We start from the raw sequence: 23,901 nt of genomic DNA on the forward strand, positions 1-23,901 counted from the left end.
TTCTCTCTCTGTGCTGTATTCTAATTGAGTGCCTTCATTGTCTTCCAATTTACTAATTCCCTCTAGTTACGTCTGGTCTTCGGTGACACCTAGACTTTGAAGTTTTTTTTGTCTGTTTCAATGACTATATTCATCATCTCTAGAATGTCTATTAATATGGTTTTTTGTCAAATCCATTATTTTTAAACTGTGTTGGTTTAGTTTTTTTTTTTTTTTTTTTTTTGAGATGGAGTCTCACTCTGTCGCCCAGGCTGGAGTGCAGTGGCGCGATCTCGGCTCACTGCAAGCTCCGCCTTCTGGGTTCCTACCATTCTCCTGCCTCAGCCTCCAGAGTAGCTGGGACTACAGGCGCCCGCCACCACGCCCGGCTGATTTTTTGCATTTTTAGTAGAGACGGGGTTTCACCGTGTTAGCCAGGATGGTCTCAATCTCCTGACCTCGTGATCCACCCACCTCGGCCTCCCAAAGTGCTGGGATTACAAGTGTGAGCCACCGCGCCAGGTCTGGTTTAGTTTCTTTTTTGCTTATCTGTTTAAGCATGTTAAGCCTACTCATCTTAAAGTCTCTTTCAGATTATTTGATAATTGTTACTAGTCTTGGTGATGCAAATTCCATATATTGCATACACTGCCATGTCTGCCTCAAGATGGTTGAGTTCTTCGTGTGCTTCATTTCCTTTTTCCTTTGCACCTGGGGAGGGGACAGAACTGTCTTCCCCACTTGGTTCACAATTACCATCCCAGGTCAAATGTCTTAACATAGGACAAAGCCTTTGTTTCCTTAAACAGAGACCCTAAAGGGCTTGCCCTGTCAGCCCTCCAGTGTCCTGACATCTCTGAATGGGTACCTGGTACGCAGCACCCATCTCTGAGAGCCCTCTGTCAGTTCTCCAGTGTGCCTCTCATCTCTCAATACCCATTCAGAGGTACCAGGTAGTGAACTAAGGTTAATTCTGAGAACTTCTCAACATACTCATATGGCCCTGTGTGACCTTGAAAAAGTCATTTAACTACCAATCTTTTCTGTAAAGTAGGGAATATTATTTATTATTTAGAGATAGGGTCTTGCTTTGTTGCCAAGGATGGAATATAGTGGCATGATCATAGCTCACTGCAGCACTCAACTCCTTGGCTCAGGCAGTCCTCCCACCTCAGCTCCTAAGCAGCAGAGATCACAGGTGCATGCCACTATGCCTGGCTAATTTTTAAATGTTTTGTAGAGATGAGGTCTTGCTATGTTGCCCAGGCTGGTCTTGAACTCTTAGGCTTACAATGTGCTGAGATTACAGTCATAAGCCACTGTGCCTGACCTTTATTTAAAAAAATAAATAAATATTGTAAGTATTATGAAACAAAGAATTCTCCAAAAAGATAAAACATGATTTCTTAAAAAGAAATGGTTTAATTTCATTTTTATCTGGGAAAAAACCACAAATACAAGTTTAAAATGAAATGACAAACACATTGACATGTCAAGTGTCATTTTTTATGGTATTATGCTTATTCAAAGTGTGAAGATACAGAACCTCTTTATAAATTTCTGGCATCAAAGATTCCCACTGCAGATAAAAACAGGTTGGTTATAAAATGTCAATTCATTAAATATTCCATTTTGTTCTTTGTTTTAAAAGGAATATTTTGTAGAAACAGTATAAAATAGGGTAGACATTTGGAATTCAATTATAAAATTTTAGAAAAAAGTGTTAAGTCCTAATTTTTCTTTGCAAACCAAGAAGAGTCTAATTTTACCTTGGGGAGTTACCTGTGAAGTTCATTAGGCAGCTAGGGCTATTTCAGAGCCCTGGGTTCTATAGAGTAGAAGCAGCCTTCTTTAGTGCTTAGAAAAAAGACCCCAGCTTTTTCCAATTAGCCTCAATCAGAAAAGTTTAACATACATGAATATTCCTATAGTGCAGTAAAAATGTCATTTTATATTAATTTGCATTATGAAAATAAGTCTGTATACCAAGTAATGCATAATGAATATGAATCATGTAAATTTGGTCATGGTATTTGAAGTTGGCCTTTGGCTTTGAAGTATTTTTGAATTCACAGAAAATACTGAGCTTTTAATAAAATAAATAAAGCATTTTAATTGATATTAATAATCAAGTTCAAATTTTCTTTTAATTTTTCATTTGCTACTCAATTTTAAAAGAGAAGTCACTCTCAGTAGTGTTCCAAAGTGAGTGATTGCACCTTCTACGATGTGAAAAAGTTGCTAAAGATCCTATTGCCATTAGCTGTTCTTAAGTGCTGAACTGAGAAACTGTTTGCAATAGACATGCTCTGTCACTGGCAGGAAATCCATTAATACCCTTTGCAGGGGCACTCCAGGCCTTGTGTTTTAGCAGAAAGCTGATGCAAACCATGGTCTTCATGTGCCTTTCTGAAGAGCTCCTGCAGCAGGCCCAGGCTATAGTGGCCAAGTCTCACTTGACAGTAATGGCATCGGATGGTGGCTGCAGAAGGTTACTGATGTCCCCGTGGGCTTTCACAGGCTATGCAGACCAGGGGGCTGTCCTGCCTAATACTGAAAGGACCAAGGAACTCTGGCTGCCCTCGGCAATTCCAAATGACCAAAGGAACAAAGCTTCAGGGCTCTGGGTGGTCTCCCGCTATTCAGGAGGTGGTCGGAGGCTTCGCAGCTTCATTTCGTCCAGTCCTTTCCAGTATTTAAAGTTGTTGTCAAGATGCTGCATTAAATCAGGCAGGTCTACAAAGGCTGGAGAGAAAGATGGGAATGTGATATCCTTTCACAGCCTCTGTTTACATTTTAGGCTTTCTACTAAGAGCATTTTAAAGAGTGACAGATGGGAGCAGGCATCTGCGTGAGGCTAAACAGACCCTGGCAAACACACCCAGCAGCTTCAACGAGCCGAGCCGTGGCTGACTGAAGTTGGCTAACCCTATTCTCAATGCCAGCACCTCCTCTATGACCACCTGCTGAGCTGGTAACTAAAACAGAAGGTGGCTAATCTGCTTAATTACCATTAAACCAGCACCTTTGGGCCTGGGTGTCAGAAAGCAACATGTAGTGTGCCCCCCCACCTGATGGCCTGGCCCTTGTGTGCTCGCTCTCCCTTCACGCATGCTTCACATACACCAGCATCTCCTTCCACCTGCACCACAGGAAGAACGTGCAGCCTGGGGGTGCACACGTCTGGTCTCAGTCCCAGAGGCAGTGAACTGCAGAACATGCAGTTCCCCCAAAGCCGCAGCTGTCTCCACTGCTTCCGTCCTTCTCCCCAGCCGCCTACCCCTGTTCTACGGCCTTCTTGAGACATGAGTTTATTTCCTGACAGGACCTGGACATTCACTAGCCCTGTAGCCATTCCTCCAAGGTGCAGCCTCAGGACAAAGATGACCATGGAGTATCAGTTCTCTATTTTTTTGATAGACTCCTGTGCCCCACCTGAAGTTAAAGGAGGGTGACATGCATCAGTCAGAGACAGACCAGTCCTTCCGGTCTTGTGTTGAGTGAGGCTGGGAGAAGCAGGGGATAGTGGAGGGCAAAGGGCTGCTGTAGAAACACCATGGGTTTTGGAGCCAGCACAATTGGTTTTGAACCCTAGCTGCTCTACTGCAAGCTGTGGGGCCCCAAATTCAATCCCGTCATCAATAAAACAGGCATAAAGATGCCTATGCCTGTGGGGAGTGTTAAGAAAGAACACCCAGCCCTCAGGGGCCCTCGGTGATGGTTCACTTCTCTCTAGTTCTTGAAAGCCCAGGCCCCAAATCATATTCTAAATGAGTCAAATGCACTCCTGCATAGTGGTTCCCTATTATTTAGAGGAAAATATGCTATTTTAAGGAAGATTTCTTACCATCCCAAGCATCAAACATGTCTGTGATGAAGTAATCAATGAAAGAGATTTGGGATTTGGGGATGCTGCAGGTATTTCTGTCAAAAACTGGCATTACCACAGGTAAGTCCTGCTGCTTCTCTTCATCAGTCTGCAAAGCAGAAAAACGTCATGATCAGGAGATCCCAGCACCTGGTTCCACTCCACCTAGGGGCAGCCTCTCCCCCACAGAGAGCTTCTCCTGGCAGCCTAAGGTGGCTTGTCACAGTGAGAAGCCAATCGCCACCTCACCCAGCCAAACCACGTCTCATAACAGATACCAAGTTGTTCTCAGAATGAGGACTACTCCATGTCAGTGGGGTCTGAGGACACCCCAACTCAAGCCAAACTTTAAACATCTGGAAGCCTCCTTGCAGAAGCTCCTCAGGTAAGATCCCAAACATTTTGTGTAGTCAGCCACTGCTCTGTTGTTCCTACTGACCTAAAGAAACGGAGGCAAAATTAACATACAGAGTTTATTTGGGCCAAGGTTGAGGCCAGCTGCTCAGGAAACACTGGAAGTGTTCTGGAGAATAAAGGAGATGCTCCAGTTTTTAAAGAAAAATGAATGAATCAGCAATTATAAAAGTTTTAAGGAATTTTTACTGTACTGGTTTATTAAAAGAACACTGATTAGTAATTGGCTATATACTGTTGAATGATAGGGTATGAATTATGGCATTGTTAGGTTAATTTATGGCTACTAGTGTAGAGTCCACAGAGCAGGCGATTACTTAGGTCAGTATGGGGAGTGAGGCATAACTGCTGTCACATTTCAGTGCCTCTCTGGTCCTGACAACTAAAGGGGGCTCACGTTCCTCAGAGAAAAAGATCCTTTCTTTTCTCCTGTCTCAGTGCAACTGTCCTTCCACCCAGCTTGAAGTGTCCCCATACAGGGGCCATTTCACAGGGAAAGGCCTATAGGCTGCTTCTCTTCTATTATATGGCTGTATTATTTATTTGAAAAGGTTCTGAACACCCTTGAGATGTTAAAAAAAAAAAAAAAAAGCTCTGAGTATTTATATACTTTAGTCAAACTCTTCCACATCTTCAGGATTCCAGAGAGACTCACAAAAAACTAAAAACATAATTAAGAACCTGAGGAAAAAGGCAAGTGTCCTGTTTTCTTTGATAAGGTCTCATTTTGGCCCAACGGTGCTGAAGAAAAGGGTGAGGTAAGGCCCTTGGGGTGGTAAAGAGGCACTGGAATGAGGCCAGAAGTCCTCAGTGCATTCTCTAGAGGGCCCTGTAGATGTTCAACGAGAATCACCACAAGATCCCTGCTGTGCTAGGGCACCTGTGCTGGGAGTCAAGTGAAATGGTGGGGCAGGATGAGAACAGGGCGAGCACAGATGGAGTGAGGGAGGAGTGTGCTGGGGGGAGCAGCTCTTCTAGATGGGACCCTAGTACATGTGTGGGGCTGGGTGGAGGGATGGTGGCTGTGGTGCTGAACACTAGCCTTTCTCCCCAGTGCCGGGGCTGGAGTGGGTAGAGCCAGCCCTCTGGGGGTCACTCTGGGAGGGCCTGAGGTGTTGGGCCAGGTGTGGTAAGGAAGATGGGAGAAGGGTAGCTGAGTGCACAGAAGAAAGGCTAACCACTGAAGTCTCGTCCCACTGTTGGCCGCTTACAAGACGTGTCCTCTACACTCACAGCTGTACTTCTACCTCCCAAATGATCAGCAGAGTTCACCCCATCATAGCCAGGCATCTGGGGGCTGGCGGAACCCACTCGCAGCTCCTCCCCTTAGCCCTTGCTCCATAGGGCCTCACCATGGCTGCAGCGCCTCGCCAAGAACATTGCCATGCTTGCACTCACAGGCCCTCCAGGGAATGCCAGGTCAGAAAGTTCTCTCATCCCAGCATCTCTCTACCCCTACCACAGCTCTACAGCACCAGCTCCGGCACTTGCATGGGGATCCCCAAAGTCACGGACTCCACTGCCTTTCTTCTGTGCACTCAGCCACCCTTCTCCCATCTTCCTTACTACACCTGGCCCAGCACCTCAGGCTCTCCCAGAGTGACCCCCAAAGGCCTGACTCTACCAAGTAGTTGTGCACCTTGCCCTGTGCACTCACTCCAGCTCTCCATATGGGCTCTCTACTTGAGGGAAGCAGGCAAACCTCTGGAGGTTTTCCTAGGATGGCACCGTACCTAGCACAGTGCCCAGAGGTGCATTTACACTAGGTAAGTGTTGATGGTGCTGGAGTCACGTGCCAAGAAAGAGGCCTGTGCTTCCTGTTTTCAGGTGGACAGTGCCAGACTGTGGGACTGGGCAAAAGCCAGAAGTAAGAGCTCCTGCTGTTCTGGTGGTTTAGAATATGGGATTCACGTGCTTTGGTAAGAGGAGAGGGGAACGCTGGCTCCGCATCCGCTGGCTGTGGTGAAGGCCCTGCTGTTGGCCACAGGCTGGCAGCCTCAGTGCTGTCTCAGAAAAGCAGTCAGCCCTACATGAGTCTCTGCCATGGTATAGAGAGGAAGGGGTAGGGGGCGCAGGGAGGGCCTTGGGTTCACAGCCAATGGGCCTGTTCAGCTAAAACTGCAGTGCCCTGGGCGGGGCGCTCTCCTGATGTATCCTTCCTTGGTCATGCTAGACCCTAAACCAGCTCTCTCTGGGCAGCCATGGCAAAGGCTTCGTTAGCTCAGCCACTCAAGTCATCCAGAGGCTGTTCTGTCTTTCTGCTCTCAGGGCCTGCCCTCCCTATTCACATGGAAGCAGCTGGCTGGCTGAAGGTCAGTGAAGACCCTCATGCTTAGATTTCTTCTCTTTGGCCCAACGTGTCAAGTGCATGGAGTGTCCAGGGCCCCCGTTCCCTCCCGGAGACCAGCAAACTGTGGCCCATGCCCTCATCTAAGTCACCAGTGATAGCTCCACACCTATAGATGCTTCCTTTCTGTGACCCCACCTGAAGGGCAGGGTCTACAAGTTTCACATTTCACCACTGTGCCCCAAGCGAAAATAAGACTGTACACCTGGCACAGAGCCAGGCAAGTGGTACTCAAGCTCCACTCCCCATGAAGTCAAGCAGCCCCAGTCAGAGAGAAACCACAGATGCCTCTTCACCTTGCTTTAGGCCCTGGCACTCTTGGTATCCATGCCATTCAAGAGAGAGGGTGGCTATAAGGAGTGAACTTGCAAACCTAATCCCACTGAATACAAGAAGGAACTGTGTCTTAATGACTTTAAAATCAAAGCCTGACCACTGGAGTAACATCAGTAATATGGTGGACTAGGAAGCTCCAAGTCCTCATTCCTCCATGAAAACATCTCCATGAAACAAGAGATTGGCTAAAATAACCTTACAAGGGACTCTGGAAAACAGTCAAATTCTACAGCAAACAAGTAAATGCCCATTCAAGAAAAGTCACATTCAAAACAGTAGGAAACTTAAGGGTATTTTCACCCAACCTTGCACCACTTCCCCAGTGTGGTACAATCTTGGTCCGGAGGAGGCAGCAGCCCAGTTTCCAACTGTGTCCCTTGAACTGGAGGGAGCAGAGCAGACCTTATCTGCAACATTCTGACAAGTCTGTGGGCCGCCTGAAGGGTTAGTCTGTTTCACTTAGCTCCCAGGTAGAAAAGCAATGACTACTACTCAGGAAAGCTGCAGGGGGATGACAGATTTGGATGCCTAAAAACAAGAGATTACGAGCAACAGATGAACAATAGATCATCTAAGGCCCTGAGGATAACCTCAGACAAAACACTTCGGGAAATTAAGACATTCGAAAGCAGCTGTGTATATAGGGGAATTAAGAAGGGTATGTATATGGAGACCCAGGCAAGACAGACTCATAAAACATTTGAGAAAACTTAAAATTTTCATGATGGGTTAATTGTTAGGCTCAGAGACAGTTTTCAAAGACTAAGTAGGAGAAATGGCTGTTTTTTAAAATGCCTAATTTTCTTTTCTTTTCTTTTCTTTTTTTTTTTTTTTTTTTAAGACGGAGTCTCGCTCTATGGCCCAGGCTGGAGTGCAGTGGCCGGATCTCAGCTCACTGCAAGCTCCGCCTCCCGGGTTCCCGCCATTCTCCTGCTTCAGCCTCCCGAGTAGCTGGGACTACAGGCGCCCGCCACCTCACCCGGCTAGTTTTTTGTATTTTTTAGTAGAGACGGGGTTTCACGGTGTTAGCCAGGATGGTCTCGATCTCCTGACCTCGTGATCCACCCGTCTCGGCCTCCCAAAGTGCTGGGATTACAGGCTTGAGCCACCGCACCCAGCCTTAAAATGCCTAATTTTCAACAAAAATCACAAGGCATACAAAGAAACTAGAAAATATGGTACACTCGAAGAAAAGAAATTGTCCCTAAAGATGTATAGGCACTGGACAAAGACTTGAAAACAACTGTCTTAAATATGCCCAAAGACCTAAAAAAACAAAACAAAAAAACCACACACACAGACCAGGAACTATAGGAAATGACAGGTGAACAACACAGTGAGAATATCAGCAAAGAAAGAAATTATGAAAAGTAACCTAACAGGTCAGGCACGGTGGCTCACACCTGTAATCCTAGCATTTTGGGAAGCTGAGGTGGGATCACCTGAGGTCAAGAGTTTGAGACCAGCCCGGCCAGCATGGTGAAACCTCGTCTCAGCTGGGCATGGTGGTGGGCACCTGTAATCCCAGCTACTTGGGAGGCTGAGGCAGGAGAATCACTTAAACCCAAGAGGCGGAGGTTGCAGTGAGCCAAGATGGCACCACTGCATTCCAGCTTGGGTGACAGAGCAAAAACTCCATCTCAAATTCGAAGGTTGAAAAATACAAAAAAAAACAAACTTCACCAAAGGGGTTCAGCATCAGATTTGGGCAGACAGAAGAAAGAAAAAAGAACGAAGAAAAGTGAATAAAACCTAATGAACTGATGGGAAACCATCAAATGGACCAATACACATCTTATGAGTCCAGCAAAAAGAAGAGGAGGAGAAAAGGACAGAGATTATTTGAACCCAGAAGTTCAAGACTAGCTTGGGCAATATAGTAAGACCCCATATTTGAAAAAATCTTGGCCAAAAATTGCCATATTTTGGGAAAGATATGAATCTACAAATCCAAGAAGCTAAATAAACTCCAAGTAGGATAAACCCACAGAGATCAATCTGAGACACACTATAACCAAACAGTCAAAAGACAGAGGATCTCGAAACCAGTAAAAGAAAAGAGACTCATCACATATAGGAAATAATAAGATGATCTGCTCATTTCTCAGCAGAAACCTTGAAGGCCAGAAGGCAGTGAAATTGTATATATAAGTGCTAAAAGACAAAAAACTGTCAACTGAAAATTCTGATTCTGGCAAACTGTCCTTCAAAAAAGAGGGAGGAATTAAGACATTCCTAGATAAACATAAGCCAAGGGAATTCATTACCATTAGACCTGACCCACAAAAAATGCTAAAGGAAATCCTTTAGGTTGAAATAAAAGGAAGCTAGACTGTAAACTTGATATAAAGATCTCTGATAATGGTAAATACATGGGAAAATATAAAAAGCAGCATTATTACAATTTTGGTTTGTAACTTTTAAAAACGCATACAAAATAATTTTAAATGTTAATGGGCATATAATGTATAAAGATATTATTTGTGACATTTATAAAACGGAGTGGGGTGGTAGAGCTATATAGGAGTTCGTATATGCAATTAACGTTAAGTTGATATCAATTTAAAACTAATTGTTGTAACTTTAGGTTGTCCTAGGCAATCTCTGTGGTATCCACAATGAAACTATCTATAGAAAAAGGGAATCAAAATGTGCCATTACAAAATATCAAATAAGCACAACAGGAGGCAGTAATGGAGGAAGAGGGACAAAAAAGCTGTAAGACATACAGAAAACTAACAAAGTAGCAAAAGTCTTTCCCTATCAGTAATTATTTTAAATGTAAATAGATTCAACTCAAAAGCCACAGACTGGCAGAATGGGTAAGAACACATGATCCAATTACATTCTATCCACAAGAGAATCACTTTAGCTCTCAACACATACATAAGTTGAAAATGAAAGGATGGAAAAAGATATCTCATGAAAATAATACCCAAAAGAGAGCTGGGGTGAGTATCCTAAGAGACAAACTTTATGTCAAAAACTGTTACAGGCCAAGCGCGGTGGCTCAGGCCTGTAATCCCAGCACATTCGGAGGCTGAGGCAAGCAGATCACCTGAGGTCAGGAGTTCAAGACCAGCCTGACCAACATGAAACCCTGCCTCTACTAAAAATACAAAAATCAGCTAGGCATGGTGGTACGTGCCTGTAATCCCAGCTACTCAGGAGGCTGGGGCAGGAGAATTGCTTGAACTTGGGAGGCAGAGGTTGCAGTCAGCCAAGATTGTGCCACTGCACTCCAGCCTGGAAGGACATTAATAAAAGGGTCAATTCATCAGGAAGATATAACGATTATAAGCATAAGCACCAAATACCGGAGTTCCAAAATATATGAAGCAAACATTTATAGAACTGAAGGAAGAAACAGATACTTCTAAAATAATGCTTGGAGACTTCAATACTACACTTTTATAATGAACAGAACAAATGAGACAATAGAGTTTGAACAATGATCTAGGCCAAGTGGACCTAACAGAATGTATAGAACATCCACCCAACAACAGTAGAATATACTTTTCTCAAGTGCCAATGGAACATTCTCCAGGATATAACATATGATAGGCCACAAACAGTATATATTTTAAAAGGTAAAGTCATACAAAGTGCCTTTTCTAGTAACAGTGAAATGAAACCAAAACTCAATAATGGAAGAAAAACCGGGAAACTCACAAGTATATGGAAATTAAATAGCATATGCTTTGATATGGTTTGAATGTCTGTCCCCTTCAAATCACATGTTGAAAAATAATCCCCAGTGCTGGATGTGGGGTCTGGTGGGATGTATTTGGGTCATGAGGGCAGATCCTTCATGAATGGCTTAGTGCCCTCCCCATGGTAATGAGAGATCTTGCTCTGAGTTTACAGGTAATCTGGTTAAGAGTGTGGCAATTCCCCCTGCTCTCTTACCATGTGATACATCTGCTTCCCCCTTTGCTATGATCATAAGCTTCCTAAGGCCGTCACCAGAAGCTAAGCAGATGTTAGTTCCATGCTTGTACAGCCTGCAGAACCATGAGCCAAAATAAACTTCTCTTTATAAAGTACCAAGCCTGAGGTATTCCTTTATAGCAATGCAAATGGACTAATATACTCTTAAACAACCAAGGGATCAAAGAAGAAATCATAAGGGAAATTAGAAAATACTTTGAGACAAATGAAAATGAAGCACACTATGCCAAAAGTTATTAGATGCAGCAAAAACAGTGATAAGGGGGAAATTAACAGCTGTAAATGTCTGCAAGATTTTAAATCAACAACCTAACTTAACATGTTATGGAACTATAGAAAGAATAAACTAAACCTAAAGCTAGCAAAAGGAAGAAAATAATAAAGAACAGAGGTACACAGAAAACAGAAAAACCAATACAGAAAAATCAACAAAACCAAAAGATAATTTTTTTAAAAGATCAACAAGACTGACAAATCTTTGGCTAGATGGACTAAGAAAAAAAAGACAAGACCCAGATTACTAAAATCAGAATGAAAGTGGGAACATGACTCCAAGTTTCACAGAAATAAAAAGGATTGTAAGAGAGTACCATGAACAATTGTATGCCAACATAATGAATAAATCCCTGGAAATATGCAACCAACCAGGACTGAATCATAAACAGAATCTGAATAGACCAATGACTAGCAAGGAGATTGAATCAGTAATCAAAAACCTCCCCAAAAAGGATGGTTTCACTGGTTAAATTCTACCAAACATTTTGAGAGGAATTAATATCAATCCTTCTCAAACTCTTCCAGAAAAATTGAAAAGGAAGGAAGTACTTCCTAACTCATTCCATGAGGCCAGCTTATCCTAATAACAAAGCCAGACAAAGACACTACAAGAAAATTGCAAACCAATATCCCCTGTAAATACTGATGCAGAAATCCTTAATAAAATACTAGCAATCCAAACTCAGCAGCATATTAAAGGATTATACACAATGACTATGTGGAATTTACTCCTGAAATGCAAGATTGGTTCTGCACATGAAGATCAATCAGTGTGATATACCACATGAAGAGAACGAAGGGAAGAAAACGCAGAACTAAAACACTACATTTTACCATAAAAAATGAAGAAAAAAGGAACTGCTGAACTGCTTTCCAAAGTGGCTGTAGCATTCTATGCATCTATCACAGATGCATGCATTCCAATTGCATCTTCAACATTTAGTGTTGTCAGCCTTTCCCATTTTTAGCCATCCCATTGGGTGTATAGTGGTATTTCACTGTGGTTTTAATTTGAATTTCCCAGATGACTAATGATGTTCAGCACTTTTTCATATGCTTATTGGTCTTTCATAATAACTTCTTTGGGGCAGTGTCTGGACAAATACTTGCCCATAATAAACTGGGTGGTTTATCTTTTTACTGAGTTACAGTTCTTTATATGGATACAGTCCTTTCAAATATAGTTCTTTATACATCTGTGGATATAGTCCTTTCAAATATAATTTGTAAATATTTTCCTCCAGTATGGCTTGCCTGCACATTTTCTTAGGTGTGTTTGAATGAGCAAACTTTGTAAATTTTGAAGAAGTCTAATTTATCAAATTTCCTTTTTATGCTTGTTGCTCTTTTTATTAAGACACAGTCTTGCTCCGTCACCCAGGTTGGAGTGCAGTGTACAATCATGACTCACTGCAGCCTCAACCTCCTAGGCTCAAGCAATCCTCCTGCAGCTGGGACCACAGGCATGTGCCACCACCACACACCACCACCACAGGCAACTAATTAAAAACATTTTTTTTTCTAGAGATGAGGTCTCATTGTCTTGCCGAGGCTAAGTCTCAAACTCCTGGACTCAAGTAATCCTCCCACCTTGGCCTCCCAAAGTGCTGAGATTACATGTATAAGCCACTGCACCTGGCTGGTTGTTGCTTTCTGCATCTAAGAAATCTTTGTCCACTTTCGTCACTGTGGATATTCTGGTATGTTTCTCTCTCAAAGCTTTATGGTTTTAGCTATTGTATGTAGGTCTATGAATTTCTCTATGGTATGAGATAGGAGCTGTGGTTCTTTTTTTTTTTTTTTGCATAGGAATATCCAATTATCCTAATACCACTTGCTGAAAAAATTTCACATTAGCCACTGATCATATAAATGTGATCTGTTTCTTGGATTTCTATTCTGTCCCATGGTTGTACTTGTTATCATCATGCCAGCACCACACTGTCTTGATTATTTTAAGTTTTGAAGCCAAACAGGGCATACCTTCCAACTTTTTATTTCTTAAGTTTGCTTTGCTTATTCAAGGTCCTTCTCATTTTCATATTTAATTTAGAAACAGGCTGTCGATTTCTACAGAAAAAAAAGTCTGCTGAGATTTTGATTGGGATTGCATTGAATTGAAAAAACCAACTTGGGTAGAAGTGAATGTTAGCACTGAGCCTTCCAGTATGTGAACATGATACGTCTCACTGTTTATTCAAGTGTTCATTAAATTTTTCAGCAATGTTTTATGGTTTTCACTGTAAAGTTCTGGTCATCTTTTACTAAATTTTTTCCTTTTTTTTTTTTTTTGAGACGAAGTCTCGCTCTGTCACCCAGGCTGGAGCGCAGTGGCCGGATCTCAGCTCACTGCAAGCTCCGCCTCCTGGGTTCACGCCATTCTCCTGCCTCAGGCTCCAGAGTAGCTGGGACTACAGGCGCCCGCTACCTCGCCCGGCTAGTTTTTTGTATTTTTTTAGTAGAGATGGGGTTTCACCCAGTTAGCCAGGATGGTCTCGATCTCCTGACCTCGTGATCCGCCCGTCTCGGCCTCCCAAAGTGCTGGGATTATAGGCTTGAGCCACCGCGCCCGGCCTAAATTTTTTCCTAATTTTAATTTTTTAATTTTATTTTCTACTGTAAATGGGACTGGGCTTTTGGTTTCATTTTCCAATTGTTGGTTGCTAGTACATAAAATACAACTCACTTTTGTATATTGAGCTGTGCCCAATGACATTGGTAAGTCAAATCCACTTATTAGTGCTAATAATTGTTTGTATATTCCTTAGAATTTTCTACATAAAATCATGTCACCTGCGAACAGAAGCAAATGTATGTCTTACTTTTTTTTCTTTAAACCTCTTTCTCCTTTGTCTATTGCAATGATGAGGACCACCAATACAATGCTGAACAAAAGAGGTAAGAATGGGCACCCTTACCTTGTTTCCAATCTTAAGAATGTATTCAGTATCTCAGGCCATTAAATATAATGTTAGCTGTATGTTTTGAGACAGGGTCTCACTTTGTTTCCCAGGTTGGAGTGCAGTGACATGATCATGGCTCACTGCAGCCTCAACCTCCTGGGCTTCAAGCGATCCTCCTGCCTCAGCCTCCCAAGTAGCTTGGACTACAGGAGTGCATCACTATGCCTAGCTAACTTTTAATTTTTTTGTAGAGACAAGGTCTCACCATGTTGCCCAGGCTGCTCTTAAGACTCCTGGGCTCAAGTGATCTTCGCACCTTGTCCTCCCAAAGCTAACAGCACTTTAAAGATGTTCCAGTGTCTTCTGGCCTTCATAGTTTTTGATGGGAAGGCAGAGGATGTAAGAATCACTGTTTTCTTATAAGTAATGTATCGCTTTTCCTCTGGATGATTTCAAGATTTATCTTCACCTTGTTAGCTGCTTGACTATGACACATCTGACGTGGTTAAGGTTCACTGGCTTCTTGAATCTGTATGCATATGCCCTCCACCAGATCTGGAAAAATCTTGGCCAGTATATTTCCTAGTATTTTTTTTCTGCCCTAAGAGAAATTTTTTTCTACTCAGAAAGAATATGAAGACCAGATGACTCCTTTAAAGTACTTTCAGGAAAAAAATCATCAACCCAGGATGCTATATCTAACAAAAATATCCTGCAAGAATAAAGGGAAAATAAGAATATTCTTAGAGAAGAAAAAAAAATTGTTACCAATAAACATGCAATACAAGGACAGAATTTTGTTTAGAACCCTATTTCCTAGTGTTAAGTCCATTATCTTGTATGATTTTATGGGTTTTAACTCTCTCTCTCTCTCTCTAGAAACTTAAAAGAGGCAGCATCTCACCTGCGAAAAATATTCTTCTGAAATGCGTGCAGCCCACTCGATGCAGTACTGCAGGGGTCGGCAGGGATTGGACACATCAGCACATTTAATCAGCATTCGTTTGATTAGAGTCCGGTTCTCTGGAGTCCTAAGCATAGTGTTTATCATTTCCTGATTTTTATCAGTTTCCTGAAACATGAGTGGAATTCAAAGCAATCAAAATGGGTCCCTTGGTGCCAAGCCCTCTCTTACTGGTCTGTCCCACTGTAAGCACAAAAAGAGCACTAGTCAGGATAAGGATCTCATGAAACAGTGCCAAGGATATTCGAGCATTGAGCTTGGCCTCTCATTTTACACAGGAGAAAACCAAGGCTCAGTGATATTCCAACAGGACCTAGAAGTGGAGGGTAGCACTAAGGGTTGGTATATCTGCTGTTCTCCTTCTCCTTGACTCTTTCTTCTCTTCCTCTCACTAAATCTTTCTCACCGCTGCCTTTTTTTCTCTTCCTCTCTCTCTCTCCCCCATGGTAAGAACTCAAAGTCTTTTATTTTATTGAAAAAGAGAATGAGCTGAAAAAAATAAATGTCTCTGCCCTCACAACAGATGGGCTCTTGTAGCCCAACAGGCTCCCTACTTCTCAACCCAGTCCTGTGACAGGGCAGATTCCCAAGATCACACCTAACATTTTTGATGTATAAATGACTTAGCAGTCATTCTCTGTTGATCTGCACTCACAAGAAGATCTAATGGTAAGCATGAAAAGTATTATTGATTACATTTTACAAATGAGGACACTGAGACTCAGGGAGGTGAAGTGACTTGTCCAAAGCAACCAGCTGAGCCAGGATAAGAACTTAAGGTCTGCCTTTAGTCCCAGGCTGCCTTCCACTCACAGTACCATGTGCTGTCTGCATCACAAGGATCCCCACTGGATATGGATCAATTTATGATGTAATAGAACCACTATCTGTAGGCTCTCTGAAGAGAATTCAGGTTAGAGGGTACTGGGGCAGAGAGCAATGAAAAAGACCAGAGGCAAGCAGGTCTCCTCAGTCTGATTCCGTGCCCACCAAGCAACCTTCCAAAGGAGTTAGTCATATGATTTCAATATGCAACACCAGTAGCCTAAGAAGGCCTGATGGTCCCAGCTCAGAGGGAACAGATCTGCCATCAAGACGGGCAGGTGGGATCCTGACTCTAGGCTTCCCACGCTTCCTGGAGAGTGCCAAAATGACTACTACACCAGTGACACTTCAGTAGCTCTTGTCGCTCCAGGTTTCCACTGTGACCAGCTCTGTGCTGACCCTTCTTTCTTCAGATCCTTTAATACCTGCAGTGTGACTATAGTTTCGTACTGCCAGCCTGGAAACTATTTTCTTTTATCTTCCTTTCTCCTGCTCTGACCCACTGGATATTGATTTTCAGTCTCTCAGAAGTAACCCCCCGTACTGACAACAGAGATGAGAACTATAATGTTAAGTGGAGCAGAGAACTCAGCTAAGTCTAGGGGCTGTCCAGACTAGACTGAGGAAACCAAGTCTGTGAGGTGTGTGGTTTCCTTCTGTGGCATGAAGTCAGCCAGGAGTGGTGGCCAGGTGACAGCCCTATCCAGAATGACAGGGCAGGAGCCAACAAAAGAGGCTGGTATAGGCACCTCTGTGTTAGAAGTCTTTGGAAAGAGAGTGAAGTCAGAGGCAGGCTGACAAACGGAGAGAACAGGAAAGGGTGAGGAAACAGAGTTCTCGACATCAGGTTAAAACAAAGTAAGTGTCATGGGGTAATATGCTAGAAAGCCAGGGGGTAGACAAAGGCTATGGCCAAACAAATGAGTTGCAGAAGTAAAATGGAGTTAGAAGTCAAGGAATCGTGACCCTAGCCTGCGAGGATAAGTCATCCCTGTGTGTGGCAAATATCTCAGGATGGTGATAGGAGCTGGGGAGAAGGGTGGTACAGAAGACTGTGAGTTGCTGCCAACATGTTCAGTAAATGTGGGCCTCAGAGGAAGAAGGTTCATGAAGAACATCTTCTTTAAGTTGCTGATAACATAATCTAGTCACCAGTTCTTAAGTGCCTACCATGCTCATCAGTACTATGCCTTGAGACTTATTATCCCCATTCTACAGATAAGCAAATGATGGGAGTTTGGGCCTCAGCTGGAGTCTTCTGACTGGTGAGAGAGTTAATGTTATCCTTGCCCAGCAATTGTTGTGGACTCCATGCCTCAAATGTAGAAACAGGGGCAACAATGATGTCACCCTTACGACACAAATACAGTGTCCTTCTCAATCCACACACTCCTCTAAATGAGGACCAAGAGAGGATAGCTGCTGCTACCATGATATGTGCCCACTGGGAGTGGCTGGAAAGAGATATCAAGGGCTCCAACTGATCACAGAATGGCAAAGAAGGGAGGGGGATATTAGTGAGAAAGGGTGCGGGAATAGCTTACCTGTCTAAAGTTAGCTTATCTAAAATCTGACCTTCCTTTCGAGTTTTCCCGTCTCGTTGGATGTGCTAATTTTTTTCCTGCCAAGTTTTTGCACTTTAAATAATTTTTTAACCAATAAAAACTAAATTCAGTGAGCCCACTGTGACGGTTAATACTCAGTGTCAACTTGATTGGATTGAAGAATACAAAGTATTGGTCCTGGGTGTGTCTGTGAGAGTGTTGTCAAAAGAGATTAACATTTGAGTGGGTGGGCTGGGGAAGGCAGACCCACCCTTAATTGGGTGGGCACCATCTAATCAGCTGCCAGCAAATATAAAGCAGGCAGAAAAACATGAAAAGGAGAGACCAGCCTAGCCTCCCAGCCTACATTTCTCCCATGCTGGATGCTCTCTGCTCTCGAACATCAGACTCCAGTTCTTCAGTTCTGGGACTCAGACTGGCTCTCCTTGCTCCTCAGCTTGAAGACAGCCTATTGTGGGACCTTGTGATCATGTAAGTTATTACTTAATAAACTCCCCTTTGTGTATGTGTGTATATATCCTATTAGTTCTGTCCCTCTAAGAGAACCCGAATATACTCACTGAGGGAACCCTTCTGTGGCTGATATCATGGCCCATGTGTCTCCATAACCCAACAGTACTAGGGCCCCAAACACAGGTTCTCTTTGCAGTAAGTTTCCCTTACCCCATTTTCTTCTAGCGTTGCCAAGGGTTTGTTGATGCTGTTGACAAATTTGTTGACATGCTCAAAGTGCTTTGTCATTTCCGTGGCTAAGACCATGTCGATGATCCCCTGGCGCAGTGTCCGATAGTCATTCCTGTTTTCGATGACAAATTAGAGGCTGCTACAGATTACTGATCCAGACCAGCCAGGTACTCCTGAAAACAATCTGTTATTCAGATAATGTGTCCTCTGCAGCTATAAATCTAATGCCGCTGAATGTCACAAGGCACATTTTAAAAAGATGTGGAAGTTACGGGTTAGTGCCTAGATCGTTAGCAAGGAGAACCCAAACAGAAGTTAAAACCAAAAGCTATAGGCAAAACTTTATAGTTGCAGTGTTTATCTTGTCAATGTAGAGATCTGTGGTTAGAAAAAATATACCCCACATGGAGGTACCTTGAGACCCAACAATTTTAGTGCCCATAGAATATGAGGACTGATCTTTTGATAGCTTGAGAAATCATAGGGAGTACTTGATGCCTCTATCTCTAACCCTTACTTTTACTTTAGTACTTTAAAAAATTCATTTCTTGAAGAGGTATGAATGAATATGAAATAAAGTCTCTATTCAACCCCTTTTCTGCAGCTGAGTAGAAAACTTTCCCTAGACAGTTAATAGGGTCTCATGTGGTTTTCCATTGATAACTGATGTATCTATAAGCAAATATAAATAGAAACAACTTTAACTCCACCTCTGAAATCCTAGAACATGGCACAAGGGAGTTATACAAAATCAAGAATCCTCTTCTTTAAAAATCCAAATTAATAAGTATTCTTCATGACACAATGTTTTTTCCTTCTTCAACTGATATTCACTAAGTTACCAAACACTGTGGCACTGAGGGCACAGTGACATATGACCCTTGTGACCTTACAGAGCTTAAGAATCTATTCAGACATTACGCAAACAATTAAAAAATAATTAAGAAATGTGATATGTGCTATGAAGAAATCTGGGATTGAATAATTAGATGGTTTAACTTAGCATGAGAGATCAGGGAAGGCTTCTCCAAGGAAGTGACGTGTAAACAGAGACAATGCCAAGGAGATGTACGCTGAGCACGGGAGGGCAGCAAGGAGTGCTTCAGGGAGATAGATGACTGCTTCTCTGAGTCTCTAAGAGCTCAAGATATCGGCATTATACTTCATCTTGAAACATCAAGACACAAAGCGGCTGAATCTTAAAATCACTGTGCTAAGTGAAAGAAGCCAGTCACAAAAGATCACACATTGTGTATGATTCCATTTACATAAAATGTCCAGAACTGGCAAATCTATAGAGACAGAAAGTAGATCAGTAGTTGTCTAGGACTAGAGTTGGGGGAATGGAAAGGAACTGCTCATAAATTTGAGGTTCTATCAAAGGGGTAATATTCTAAAATTGAATATACTATGAGTTGCACAACTCTATGAATATACTAAAACCACTATGAATATATTAAAAACCACTGTACATGTTATTATTTTGAGACAGGGTCTCGCTCTGTTGCTCAAGCTGGAGTGCAGTGGTGTGATCATGGCTCACTGCAGCCTCAGCCTCATGGGCTCAAGCAATCCTCCCACCTCAGCCTCCCGAGTAGCTGGGACTACAGACACAACCACCAAGCCTGGTTAATATTTTTTCCTTTTGTAGAGACAGGGTATCCCTATGTTGCCCAGGCTGGTCTCAAACTCCTGGGCTCAAGTGATTCTCCTGTCTCAGCCTCCCAAAGTGCTGGGATTATAGGCATGAGCCACTATGCCCAGCCCACTGTATACTTTGTACACTTTAAATGGGTGAACTGTATAAGATGTGAATTATATTTCAACATAGCTGTTTAAAAAAGACAGAGAGGGATCAACACACTCCCCAATCATTGTTCTTACCTCTCCATGTTTTTAAATATATTGCATTTATCATCTCCAGCGGTCAGCTGGAAGGCCAAGGCCGCATGGTGGCTCTCCAGCACAGCAGTATCATTGTACAAAATGGCCAGCTCACTTCCAGCATTACACAGGAAGGAGTTGGTTCTCCCAGGGTGATCCACATCATGAATGGTGGCTGCAATGAGTGCAGCGACCTCATCAATTGGATCTAAAGTTTCCTGAAAACAAGACAGCTTTTAAAAACGGGGGTATGACACTGAAGGCAAAGAAGCCTTCTGTATAGTTTTCTTTCTCCACTATTACTTTCAGGTAAGAATATTTCAGATTTCTAAGAAAAGCATACTACGTGAGCAAATCTAGTCTTCCTACCTCCACCCTGAAACAGTTATATTTCTGCATAGTTTTGTTAGTCTCACACAAGTTAAGGACTTACCAAAATACAGGTGTTCTCAACAGATAGGAGTCACCTCCTCAGCCAGTCTTTCTCTAGACCCATCACAAAAAAAGTCCTTAGTCTGAGATATTGACTTAGACCAACATAAACTAATACTAATAAAGGAGAGAAACAATTTTAAATAAAATTTAAAATAGGCACCACTTACATTAACTGGGAATTGCCTTAGTTTTCTTCCCCCTTTTAGTGCTATCTTTGTCAGGTTGATGTCAGAGTTTTGTGCGTTTGACAAAATGATCTGGAAGTTTTCCATCTTTTTCAAGGCTCTGAAAAGGTTTATGTAACATGGAAAAATTCCTTAAAGGGCTAAAGAATTCACCTGTCCATATGGGTCAGGAGCCAACTTTTGAAGAAATTAAATAATAATTTAAAAATTACTAAAATTACTTCCATGTTATTGGTCTCTTTTTTTAATACTTCTTACATCAATTTAATTAAAACATTCCATTAAAACTATTTTAAAGCTTTTGATTTAGTACATACGTGGGCGGTACTTCTACTATTTTCTGCTTTACATTTGTGTATTTTTGTGTCTTTATAACTTAACTTAGTTTGGCTAGAACTTCATCTATTTTCTTGGTGATTTCCAAGAGCCACACTGGATTATCACTTTGCTCTTCCCATGTTCTTTTTCTTCCCTTTTTAAAGTAATTAGGGCATTTAAAACATAAACCTTTAAATATATAACTGACTTCATTCTATAGGTTTTGATAGATAAGTTTCTCATTTTGTTGTTTTCTAACTAATGTCATTTTGGTTTTATTTCTTTGTTGATCCCCAAATTATTAAGAATATTTTCTCATTTGCTGTAGCTGACATTTTAAATTTAACCATTAGTTATTCTATTTTGTTGTGTTGTGGTTAGAAAATATAGCTTATGAAGTTTAGAAGTTCAACACATTATGTACCAGTATAAGATCATTTTTGGAAATACCCTACAGACTCTTGAAGATGTTTAGCTAATAAATCAGCCTTGCAAATTTATTTAACTTGATTTAAATTAAAATTCAATAATTTAAGTGGGCAAATAGTATGGTATGTGAATTACATTTCAATAAATGCTCATTTTTTTTGTTGTCTTGAGACAAGAGTCTTGCTCTGTCGCCCAGGCTGCAATGCAGTGGCATGATCTTGGCTCACTGCAATCTCTACCCCTTGGGTTCAAGTGATTCTCCCGCCTCAGCCTCCCAAGTAGCTGGGATTATAGGCCTGCGCCACCACGCCCAGCTAATTTTTCTATTTTTAGTAGAGATGGTGTTTCACCATGTTGGCCAGGCTAGTCTCGAATTCCTCATCCATTTACACTGGTCTCCCAAAGTACTGGGATTACAGGTGTGAGCCACCATGACATTTCAATAAATGCTCTTAAAAACTGTTTTCAGTTAGCTTTCTAAATATATATTTGTACGTTGTCTATAGAGTACTTTAAAAGCAACAGAGCAAAAACTGGGTTCTTTATATACTGAGCCATATTGACATAGACGTCCCTCTGTTGTTACTTGTTTTCATAATTTAGAAAACAGTCCCTCCTCTGGACACCTATTTTACCTACAGTCTGATTTGATTTTTTTCTGGAAAACAAACCAACAAAAACAGAAATAAGAACTAGAGGGAGCAGGGGAAGTTCTGAGAAGGTATACCCTTCAAGGTGAGGAATGAACACTTGTTCACTTCCTCTGTGTGCCAGATGTCATCTTCTACTTTGCTCTCTGCCAAATGCCAGTCCCGTGATACAGGGGAGGAAATGCGGGCAGGAGCCACTTGCCCTGGCCCTGCATGATTGCAGTCATCTAGGCCCCAGCCAAGGGAGCAACAGGTCAAAGGCAGAAGCTTCAGAAACTAAAGTGGTTTGGCATGGCCCAAAAGTGGCCTGTGACTGAGGTAGAAGACAGGAAATGAAGAGAGGAGCTCATTGTTGAGGTGAGTGTGGAGAGCTGTAGAGGTTAAAGTTTAAATCCTGAGGGAGGGGGAAGCTGCTCCTGGGAATGCCAGTGTCAGGTGTGCTGTTTCAGAAAGGTCACATTGGCAGTAGGGTGAGGGCGTTCCATAGGAGGCAGGAAAGGCAAGAATTCCAGTTTGGAACTGCCCAGATGGGAAAGCATTGCAGGGGGCCTCACTGGGACAGCAGCAAGAGATGAATCTGAGAACTGTAGGTGTGACAGGAGGCAAGGTCAGATGATCAACCAGATGTCGGGGGTTGAGAAGTGGAAAGAACCAAGGATGACTCTCGGTTTCTAACCTGGGTATCTGGTTGGATAATGGAACCCTGGATTAGGTAGATAACCCTGGGTGGGAGCAGTGCTGGGAGCAGAGATGATGAACTTGGCCTTAGAGCCCTGCAGACTTTGATGTATAGATGCAGGCCCTAAAGTGGGGATATCCAACAGTTACTTGGCTCTACTAGTGTACAGGCTTGGAGTGAGACCCCCAGAAGAATAGCCCTATCCTGTGGTTTCTCCTCCAGGACCAAATCCTGCCTCTTGTACCCTCATGGAATGGCTGGGATTATGTCATGAATTAACACATCTATTTCCCAAAGCTACAGTGTGGCCTCCAGACTGATTCCGAGTGTGGCCTCGCCCTTCCTGTGCCAGGCTGCACACGTGAGCAGTCATGCTATGTATCTTAGTGGAGGCAGGAACACTAGACTCTTCCCACTGCTCCTGCCCATTAAACGTGGCATGTAAACAACAACTCACCTTTATCCTCTCCTTGGAGAGAAAATAGGCAGTGGCATGAAGCACATCAGCAGAATGTGTAGAATTGTGGTAGGGATTGGAAGAATGATAATTGGCTTCCATAATTTGTAACCACGATCTTAGTGTTGACTCAGAGCAGTGTAAGAATTCACAGATTCCAAAGCGAGCAAACATTTTGAGACCAAGATAAATCAAAGGCCTATAGAGAGAAAAAAACCCACAATATTAGAACAAAAGCAAACAAATAGGCCAAGTGTTTGAGGCCTGAATAGGTTCCAAGCCAAATTTCAGGGAGTGCAAGGCAGCAAAGTGGAGATTGCTTGGGCTATGCTGGCCTCTCTCTGGTGGAGCAAACAAACTCTGGTTCCACTTCTTGCCCTCAGGGGACCATGATGCACAGGTGAGAGCTGGCTGTCCATAGCAGCTCTGGCCTCAGCCTCGTTGGGGCTCCTGATTTGCTGGGGGGAGTTTGCTCGTTCTGTCCTTCCAGGTTCAGCTTCCTGCTTGCACTACTGAATTTGTCACAACAATCCTTTTTCCAGGCTAAGCTTGTACCACCTTGAACACTATCCTCTCCTTTGGACTTGCTGGACCAATGCCATTGGCCAGATACCCTGCCTATAAGAAAACATTTCCTGAAAACGTCCTATGAGCCAGACACTGCCATATGCCATGGAATTTTCTCAACACCCACCTTTCTGGAGGTTTTCCTCCGGGACCAAATCCTGCCTCTTGTACCCTCATGGAATGGC

At 42.7% G+C, this 23,901-nt stretch overlaps 1 protein-coding gene across 2 annotated transcripts in view; it reads right to left on the reverse strand.

The window, feature by feature from the left end:
* Positions 1–1,381: 1,381 nt before the first annotated feature.
* PDE8A (phosphodiesterase 8A) overlaps positions 1,382–23,901 on the reverse strand; it is a 157,208-nt gene continuing 134,688 nt past the window's right edge. For both annotated transcript variants that reach the window (XM_017884272.1, XM_017884273.1), the window contains 6 exons: positions 23,150–23,348; positions 19,997–20,214; positions 18,092–18,224; positions 14,979–15,146; positions 3,827–3,956; positions 1,382–2,724 (listed from right to left, as the gene is read on the reverse strand). In XM_017884272.1, the coding sequence (XP_017739761.1) occupies positions 2,618–2,724; positions 3,827–3,956; positions 14,979–15,146; positions 18,092–18,224; positions 19,997–20,214; positions 23,150–23,348 (955 nt within the window). In that variant the 3' untranslated portion in view covers positions 1,382–2,617. The remainder of the gene's footprint in view (positions 2,725–3,826; positions 3,957–14,978; positions 15,147–18,091; positions 18,225–19,996; positions 20,215–23,149; positions 23,349–23,901) is intronic.

The sequence above is a fragment of the Rhinopithecus bieti genome, unplaced genomic scaffold (assembly GCF_001698545.2).
Source record: "Rhinopithecus bieti isolate Rb0 unplaced genomic scaffold, ASM169854v2 scaffold_14885, whole genome shotgun sequence".
NCBI classification, from domain to species: Eukaryota; Metazoa; Chordata; class Mammalia; order Primates; family Cercopithecidae; genus Rhinopithecus; species Rhinopithecus bieti.